The following is a 10,198-nucleotide window of genomic DNA, read 5'->3' on the forward strand; positions in this document are numbered from 1 at the left end:
TGCTGCTGCTGCCGTTTGTTGTTGCTGTTGTCGAACGCAGCTTCACTTCCTGTGCTGCGAAAGGTCACAGCAGACACGACTCACATTCCAGTCTGAATAGCCGGAAGGCCGATGAGGCAGCTTTGCATGAGTCTATTCCTTCTGACAGCTTCGTAGTTTCTACACTTTTACAGAGCCACATTATAAATAACTGCACATAGAGCTGCAGTAACTTAGAAAAGTATAGAAATTTAAAAAGGTGGGTAACCATATGCACCTACTGACTGATATATTTTGTTTTCTGGTACATTTTTGAGTGTAAACAGTGGATAAATAATTATTTGCATTGATACTTTGACTATAAATTCACTAAAAACATGGCAATTCACATGCCAACATCTTTAAATATCTCCAAAAAGTTGTCAAAGCGGAATATGTTGCAGCGATGAACTCCTCACTCATGTAGGAATCATCACATTTAGAGTTTAGTACTTCATTAATCACCATTTATCAAGCATAAATTTTGGTTCAGATCTATTAAATTTGAGGCTTTGTTGCTTTTCTCTGTGTTATATCACAGGAAATGTAATATTTAGTAGTTTAATATAATCATTAGTCACAGCCCAACAGCAGAAGAACACTATGGCATATTAAAAGTCCTCAAGGTGCCAGCCGTGTGTCTACATGAATATTAATTTAACCTCCTGAACCCTACAACCTGCCGCTCCAAGTTTGAAAGGTTTGTTATCTTAAAAAATGTCAAAATTTCACCATTTATCAAAGCAAGAAACTGTAAAAACTGTAAAAAATGTTGGATTTTAAATTTCCTGACAGTCCTTTAACTTCTCATGTGTGACTTTCAGTTTTGTTGGGAAAATTAACCAAATTTCACCATAAAATTGGGATATTTCACTTCATATTTTTGTTTTAAATCACTTTTTGCTTTTTTCAAAAATCACCAAAAAATAAGCCATTTCTAATAACCAGCTTCTATAAAAAAGGGAAAATTCTGTACTCCTTAATGCAACTGAAACACCATAACTAACTGAGTTGCAACCAACAGCCACGTGACAAAAATTCAGCGACTACTCGGCTGAACTGCAGGTTGTGTTACACTAGGCAGAGAGAAGACAAGTATGGAAGCAAATTAAAAATGTTCCAGTTTTTAGTATTAGTAACACCTGTGACCAGTTGAAAAAAATGCGTTTTCATATATTTAAGTTATTTTTCAACTTTTGTATAACACATACTCAAAGATACTAACTTTTTTTCATTATTTATAGCAATATGAGTTTGTCATGCTGCAGATTTTTATTATTTATCGCATCATAACTGTCATATTGCACAAAAGACATTTTTGAGTTATTTCTCTTTGTAGCTATGGTTGTGCTGTTTCCATAGAGGTGCAGGACTTTATAATGCAGTGAAAGATGAGCCCACAGTGGGTAAAAATGTGACAAGAGCAAAGAAACACCCATGAACTGCTCAGAGTTCAGAGGCTTGAATCACGTATTTCATGACTTCTCTATTGATGAGTAAAACAAGCAAAGAAAATCCACTTGTTTAACATAAATACCGTCAGTCAATATTCACATATTTTAATACAAGGCTCAGTATTGTTCCTATAAAATCAGGTTTTGTGGACAGTTAATCTGCATATCTGTGAAACATCTTTCAGGTTGTGTATTTTCAGCTGCATGTTTGGACCCACAGGAGGATAAAAGACACACTCAGACACGCATCTGACAGCTCTGTGATGCAGTCACTGAATCGCTGTGGAGCTTTTTCCCACTCAGGGACTGTCGGTGATGTAGCTCTGGCCGGCTGATGACAGACTGCTGCTGGAGAGCCACACCCAGCTTCACTTTGTCAGCAGCACAGAAAAACAAGCATCTTTCCTGTTATCAAGTCAGGATGAAGACGTGAGGAGGAAGTGAAACCACTTTGAAGCGCCGTTTCTTAATCTGTATCCGTTCCATCTATACTGATATGCAAATAACATTCTCACCTTTTTTGCTTGTTTCCTGCTCTTTAAATGTGATGATTTACTGTTTTTAATCACAGTAAATTACACACTTGCAACATCTTGAGTTCCAGATACGTTTAGTAATTCAAAATGCAAATAATCATCAGCGGCAGCCTCTTAAATTTAAATGTTTCCTGCATGCAGCTGATAAAATTGCTGCTCCCTGCTGTTAATCAGATATAAAAAGGTGTTATATTACATACCCTTACTTCTCCTCACTTACTTGTTAGCTTGTTAGCCAGAAAAAGCATAAACCAGTGTGTTCATATTGCTGGTTATTGATGGATAGATCCCCTATATCAGCTCAAACATGGAATGACTCAGAATATACAGACTGGACTTCAGTTAAAAATATGGCAGAAAGTGAGATTCTGCTGTCGATGTTTTGACGTCTTCGATCTAAAAGCTAAAACTGTTTGCTTTACAGAAAACTCCTCAGTGAGCCTTCAGCCTTCAGTTTCTTTAGTAAAACTGCAGAAAAGCTCCAGAGAAATGCTCACAAACCATGAAAAACAGTTATAGGTATATGTAACAGTTAAACGGTCATAGAGCTGTGATTTCAATACAGTGAGATGATGCATATTCCATCTCTAGTGTGATGGAACATCTCATTAATCAAGTACTAAGAATAAATCACCTGCTGTGAAATCTGACTGTTTCACTCTATTCATCTCCATTTATCTTATTCACTTAGTGATAGAGTGGATTTCTCGATTTTTAAGTCGTGACTGAAATACATCTTGGATTTTGCTCATTTTCACATGAAATTATTCACATTTATTTTCTATTTCTGACTCAATAAGTGCATATAAGCAGCACAGAAGCACATGAAGTTATGACTGACTGTCAGAAAATACATTTTCATCAATGTCTGCAAATAATTCATTTCAGTCATTTTTCAAGTACATATTCACTATAGTTTCAAGTAGGGCTGCAGCTGATGATTTTTTTTATTGCTGATTAATTTGTTAACTATTTTCTGGATTAAATTAGTTGTTTCATCAATAAATTGTTGGAAAATTGCAAAAAATGTTAATCAGTGCTTCCAAAAGCCCCAAATGACGTCTTCAGATGTCTTGGTTTATCCACAGCCCAAAGATATTCAGTTTAGTAGCATTTAGAAGGAAAGAAACCAGAAATTATTAAGACTGAAAGGAATGGAATGAGTGAATCTGGTTATTATTTTCATCTATTCACACTGATTCCTAATTATCAATCATTTTATTTTTAATCAATAGTTGACATCTAACTCAGTTAACTGTTGTGGCTGTAGTTTCCGCTTCACTAGTGATTTTCTCTGTTTCATATCGCTGTAATTTGATTATTTTGGTCTATTTGTTAGCTTAGCTTAAACCCTGGATTCTTTAAAATGGTGGCGGATACTTTTCACTATTTGCAGATGTTTAAATCAATAGCTTCAGCTGATATTTTAGTATTTTTGTGTGTGCACGTAGTGAAAATAATGTAAACATCCACACAAATTGAGGAACTGTATTACTGTTTGCAGTGCACGTCTAAATCCTGTATTACATCAAGAGTTCCTCAGTGTCTAACATTTTTCAAACCACTGAGACATTTCTTGTGGATTTACAGCACAGCAACAGGAACAGACCTGTGGTTTTCTAATCTGACCATCACAGCAAAGCCACCAACTTCTCCTCACTGCACTGATGACTTCCGTCGTCTCTCTGCTTCCTCACAAACACATTAGCTCCGCCGACACCCAGGACAGGCGGCAAACACCATCTCTGCTCCATTTTTTTGTGTAATTTTAAGGAATAAAACCCCAAAAAATTGAGCTGAACTTGTTTACTCCTCTGAGACATTTTGTAAACTTGAAAGCAGCTCGTCTCGGTGAGCCTGAAACAATTAGAGCTGCGGTTTGAAGGGAACAATCAGCTCAGCGGCTCTTTAAAACTCAGCAAGTCATAAAGGGGTTAAACCATTTCCTCAGAGAGGGGGGATTCCCAGTCCCACATGCTGAGTGTGGTCTTACCCCAGAGTTTTAAAAATTCCTTCTGCTGCTTTCTTCAGCTCTGATTTAATTTTTTCCCTTCCATCTCCCACCGTTTAATGGAAACAGAAACACTGTGACCTCTGACATCTTTACTCCTGGTTGCTAGTAATTATGTTTAGGTTCATTTAGCTTATCTATGCAAGTGTGGAGTCCGTTTTACCTGCCTTTTCCAGCCATTGTGACTACAGATTTTAAATTCATGCTTTGTTGTTGAACCAAAAATGGAAGGTGCAAGACCACCCAAAGCTTAAAATAAAGAGAAATTCAGGTCAGACGATAGTATTTTAAAGATAAACTGTCCTTTTTTAGTATTTGCCAGTGAAGATAAGCTGTATTTACTGTTCTAATGTGAAGCTAGCACCAAGTGTCATTTTAGTGAAAGCGAAATCCAAAATTCAAGTTCCAGCATTCAGCACCCCTGAACTCCTAGCTATTTCTTGATGTTTTTTGCTCCTATTGCATTTTTACTCATTGTAGGCTCATTTTTCATAAAGTCCTGCACCTCTATAGAAATATCCATATGCTATAGATAAGAAGTTATTATGTTTATGTTCATTTAGCTTATCTATAAATGTGTGGGGTCTGTTTTTGCTGCTTTTTCCAGTGGTGTTTATTATAGATTTTGAATTTATGCTTTGTTGTGAAGCCCAGAAAAGCTCAAAAAGCTCCAAATAAGGAGAAATTGAGGTCAGAGGACAGCATTTTCAATAAAAACTGCCATTTTCCGACATTGTAGACAACATATTTATGAACTGTTTTGCAGGGGGAAGAAACCCTCAAATAATATTATATACTCAAATATGCATTAAAAATCCAAACTTAACATCCATGTACAAACATCAGCTCAATATCTAGAGTCTAATATGCACCTTCCCAAGCTATATGGATGAGTATTTAATTCCTTTAGCACATTTTCAGCAACTACACAAAATCTTTTGGTCAAATCTTCTCTCTCTTTTCTACTTCCTCTTTTTTGTACCTCTCCCCTCCTTTTTCTATTTAATTTTTTTCTATCCCACCAGCTGTCGTCGGCGCACACAGCTGCAACACACCTCGGTCCGTCACACTCCGCAGCGATTCGCCGGCACGGGAAGCCCGACCAATCACCAGAGTGTTGAGGATTAAGTGCACATGTGCAGATCCAAATGCATGCACGCACGCACACACACACACACACACACACACACACACACACACACACACACACACACACACACACACACACACACACACACTTTTGGGTCAGATGTTTTGTGAGGAAAAAGAAAAGGTTCATCTTCGCTCAGACCCACACGGCACACGTGGTTATGATTCACTGGATCCTGAGGAACTAAACTCAAAATGTCAAGGTTAATTTGTGTCCCACTGCATCTGAGCATTTCCACAACCACTTGTCTCCTTGCTTTAATGAAACGTTTACATCCCGCCTCAAGACACACACAAAAAATACACAAACAAAGCAAATCAAGATGTGATTTTGGTGCTATTGTTTTCCTCCAGCGCCAGAAAAATGTAAAACTGCAACCAAATGCGGCCACTGTGGTTAATCAAGAGGAGACATTTGGTTATGGTGTAACAGAGGATTCACTGAGGCTTGCCTCAGGGTCGGCCTCATTGTCCAGGACTTTAAAATCTAATTCAAAGTGACACCCGTCTCAGCAGTGGAATCGCTCGATGCTGCTGGTCACTTGTGTAATAATCCTCAGAGGCACAGATACAGTAGAAATACAGACACTGATGCCAAACTGGACATTCTCGTAAGTCAACAAATTCCTGCTCAGACTCCTCGTATGTTTCATGCTGAGTAATTCTGATAATCATATTGAACAAAGACTCATTTTCTTGCAGCAGTTCAGGTTCAGCCACCCAAAATAGCACTTTATATACAGTTCATCGTTCCTGGAGACACCATACTTTCTGTTACTTCCTTTGTACTCTGTTTGCCATCAGCCTCAGCCCATAAACTACACAGTAGTTTCTGTTTTACGTCACACAAGCTCTAAATATACGTTTACATATCATGTGCCAATGTGTGCAAGGAGCCATGTAAACGCTAGTAGATGTAGCATGACCAGAATCAACAACAACACAACTCTATTTTTGACTCCAGCAGTGCTTTAAGAGCATGGCATGATAATGCTAATATTCTGCCAATGTTAAGCCATTGTTCTGCACACAAATAAGTGCACTAAGAATATAAATCGATTATGTCAACATTTTCTGAATTAGAATAGTATATTATCAACAGTCACATTGCGCAGCTCATGTGACCTTTTAAAAATCATTATTTTAAGGTACACATAAGTAGAAATAAAGCTTGAGAACGGAGTTTAGTTGCTGCGATCTACTTCAACCACCACTACCACGTCTACGACTGTGAATTATTACAATAAAACGACAAAATCACCTCCAGCCCTGCTTCACCAAACCTATCTTTGGTGCCACCAAGCAGGAGCTGCATTTACAGTATTAATGTGCAGCTAACATCAACATTAAAGTAGTAGCCAACCAGTAACCTCATTTTAGCAAAAGTGAAGTCCAAAATTCCAGCTCTTTAGCATTTAACCCTCTGAACTCCAAGCTGTTTCTCTGTGTGTGTTTTGTTTTGTTTTTTGCTCCTTTGACCTAATATGTCAGAAAATTGTGAATAACAGACCTAAACTAGATAACGCACTGAATCCCAAACAGTTTCTGGGCATTTTTTTTCTCATTTTTCCTCACTGCGGACTCATTTTTCACTGTAATATAAAGTCCTGCACATTTATGGAAACATCACAACCATGACTAGAAGTAAAGTAAGTAATATCCTCTGTACAGTATGACAAATGTATAATGCCATAAATCACTAAAAAAAATACAAAAAAACAAGAGCTGATATTCCCATTGTTGCTACCAATGCTGGGAATAAAACAAAAGCTCCTAATGCATTTCACTATTTACATTTTATAGCCTCTACAAACTTCTCACTCTTCTCTACACATCAACTGTAGACATTTCACAACTTGCACCTTTGTACACCATTTTTTGAGCCAAGCTGCATTTATTTTACTGCTCAAGTATTTTATATTTCCTCTTCAGTCACTCTTGCCATCTCCTCTCTGTTTTGTGTAAACACAACATGCAAGTCACTTGATATTTTCTGAATTTTTGTTACGTGAGTGTTGGTCACAGCTGAGTCAGCTATGGCTAAAAAAGGCACATTAAATAAAGTGACTTTAACCTCATAATTGGTCTTTCTTCCAGACAGATCTATATGTGACATGATTAATTTAAGTCTGAAAACCAAAAATCTGATATTTGTTCCGTTTTTACAGTTTCTTACACTGATACATGGTGTCATTTTGGCAGTTTCTTTTAAGAAAACACCTTTCAAACCTGCCAACTGGTTTTGGTGTCCAAATGGTTAATCCATATTCTGTAAACGCTGGCTAGTTTCACCCATACATGACTAAACATCACACAACCAGAGCTCAGTGCTAGAAAACCTGAAGTCACTATGCTATAGTATTCAATCACCCAACATTTGCACCACAAATCTCTCTCAAGAGGTTCGTTGTTCAGTGAAATTCACTTGGTTTTGTTCTAAAAGGGCTTGAATTTGGCTGCATAAATCGGTACAACGCAACAGGGAAGAGAGGAAAAAAAGAAGCATGTGGGACTATATTCCAACCACAAGCAAAGAAGAGTCAATCACAGCTGGACACAGCTTTGACTTGCAGTTTGTGGTTCGGCTACACAATGGTGTGAATGCAGGGAGGATCACCTGCTTCCTGTCTCACATAACAAAACCATTCAGAAAAGCTCAGGAACACTGCAAAACGCCTCACAGCAGAGTGATGTCAGTAGCTGCTTTCACATTAAAGCAGCTCAATAGTAGCTCTGACCCAGTCTTCTTCCTCTTCCTTCTGCTCTCATTTCTACCAAGCAACAGCAGGATGATGTCGCTTGCTTGCTCATCCCTGATGGAGGTGAAAATCTGGGCTGCAGACGCACCAGGTCTCCATCAAATCAGGCCTTTTCCACTATCTATCTATCTATCTATCTATCTATCTATCTATCTATATATCTATATATATATATATATATGTGTGTGTGTGTGTGTGTGTGTGTGTGTGTGTGTGTGTGTGTGTGTTGTGTGATGAACAGGCCTATCCCCATTAATGCAGCACACAGTCACTCCAGTGAAAGGCCTGCTGGGCAATGGTGTGCACAAATGCGCAATGAAACACCGCCCACCTAATGGCGCACAAGTCGGTCAACGTGGTGAAGCCTGTCATTGCACGGATTGAGGTTCAGTGTGCACAGTGCAAGGAATATATTTTACTAGGGTGTGGATGGGAGGAAGAAGAGGAGGAGGAGGGATCTGTTTAAACGAGCAAAAATAGGTGGGATGATGGACGAAAAAAATACATGAATGGATGTGAGGAGACTATCAGGGAGATAATCCAGTCCAGACTGCACCGGTCCCAAGTGAAGCAGGGGAGGGGACATGTTAGAATAAACCCGAGGCCGCGAGAGAGGAGGAAAAAACACACAAATGCGTGTTTATGCTCCAGTTTCCTCCAGTTTGTGGAGCTCAAACACGCACACAGACGCACGGAGACGCACAGATGGAGGATCAAACCAACCTTGTAGACTTGTCCATAGGTGCCATTTCCGACCACTTCCACCAGCTCGAAAATCCCAGCAGGGTCCTGGATGCAAAAGGGGAAAAACATAAATTAAAAACATCTTTTTAAAAGGCCGGATCAGGTTAATTGAGTCCCTGTAATTACAATCAGATTCGCTCGATGTAGGAGCCGGCTGCGCCCGGCTGGCCCTCTTCTGCCAGCGGATATTAGACAAAGAAAAGCCACCGCAGGGCTGTGTCACCTATAGATCTGCTGCCTGGGTCACTTTATTCGTTATTATTACCAAATAAACCGGAGTGTGCGGATGTCAGAGTGGCGCACACTCACCCGGAGGGATGCCAGGTCTATGTCCACCAGACTTTTAGCCGGAGAGTCGTTCGCCATTTTCGTGGAAAACGGTGATAAATCGGCGGAATAACGGCGCGTTTTTTAGTCTCCTTCACTCGGACTGAATGTGTCTCATCCTCGGCTGGTTTGAGTTTTAATCCCGCTGCTGATATTCTCTATCCAAGGCGCGTTTTTCCCTCTTTGTATTCCCAGACAGGCGCTCCGCTGCTGCTACATACCGACCGACTGCCGGAGCTCCGCCGCGCTGCCTCCACCTCCCTCCGCCCCCCTCTCTCTCCCTGTCTCCGTTAATGTCTCTCTGCCTGGACTCTCCGCCCTCTCTCCCTCCCAGTCATTCCAAATGTCTCTCCTCCCCTCTCTCTCTTCACTCTCCGCCCCTTTTCCCAGTCCTGACATGGACGGAATGAGACTTTTTGGGGCCTTAAGCTCAATACTTTCCCCTCAGACAAGAAACTGTTCAGGCCTATTCAAGAGGAAGAGGAATTTTATCATCTACCCAAGTCAGTCAAATCAATCAATCGATCAGTCAGACTTTATCTATACTGCACCCTGAATACAAGTGAAATGCAACACAAAGTGCTTTACAGATGCAAACAACCCCCACCCCACACCCACAGGCAAATAATCAATAAAACAGTCAATAAAACAATAAAACAGAATCAGCTTCAATGGTCAAGTACGTAAGTATGTTTGCAACATGCAGGACCTGAAGAAACACCAGATGAGATAAAAATGAAATAATATAATAATGATGTAATACAAGATAGATAAATAAAATGTTAAAAAAATAAATAAAATGTCTATTATAAAACAGAGATAGACATAAAAATAAGAAAAGAATAATAAAATGAAGAAAATGATAAGAGAAATGAGGTAATTTAGTGTACATTAAACAGACAAAAATATGTAAATAAGTCCATAAATAGAGAAGTCAATACAGAAAATGTATGTGGCCTCGAGGATTGAGAAGTGAAGCCAAAGTCTGCAAACTTATCAGCACCTTCTTATGTCATTTGCACATTCTGTCGCTCTTGTATTTTCTGTGGCTTTAACCTGCATTTTTCCCCACAGCCAGCAGGGGGTCACACATCTGGTTGCAGAAAGAAGCCTGACAGTGTAGAAGTCTATGAAAAAAATACTCAACTTCTCCCTTGATTTGTTAACTCAGTAAACATTTTCTCAATGAGTTTAGAGTCT

The 10,198-nt window shown here is 39.3% G+C and overlaps 1 protein-coding gene across 12 annotated transcripts in view; it reads right to left on the bottom strand.

The window, feature by feature from the left end:
* LOC111564115 (mitogen-activated protein kinase kinase kinase kinase 4-like) overlaps positions 1 to 9,264 on the bottom strand; it is a 127,980-nt gene extending 118,716 nt beyond the window's left edge. For 4 of the 12 annotated variants that reach the window (XM_055015027.1, XM_035945327.2, XM_035945312.2 and 1 more), the window contains exons 1-2: positions 8,981 to 9,263; positions 8,651 to 8,716 (exon numbers count right to left, since the gene is read on the bottom strand). In XM_055015027.1, the coding sequence (XP_054871002.1) occupies positions 8,651 to 8,716; positions 8,981 to 9,037 (123 nt within the window). In that variant the 5' untranslated portion in view covers positions 9,038 to 9,263. Of the gene's footprint in view, positions 1 to 8,650; positions 8,717 to 8,980 lie in introns of all 12 variants that reach the window. The other 8 variants (XM_055015028.1, XM_055015030.1, XM_035945333.2 and 5 more) reach the window with 5 other exon arrangements.
* Between the last annotated feature and the right edge of the window lie 934 nt (positions 9,265 to 10,198).

Source organism: Amphiprion ocellaris, chromosome 11 (assembly GCF_022539595.1).
Source record: "Amphiprion ocellaris isolate individual 3 ecotype Okinawa chromosome 11, ASM2253959v1, whole genome shotgun sequence".
Taxonomy (NCBI): Eukaryota; Metazoa; Chordata; class Actinopteri; family Pomacentridae; genus Amphiprion; species Amphiprion ocellaris.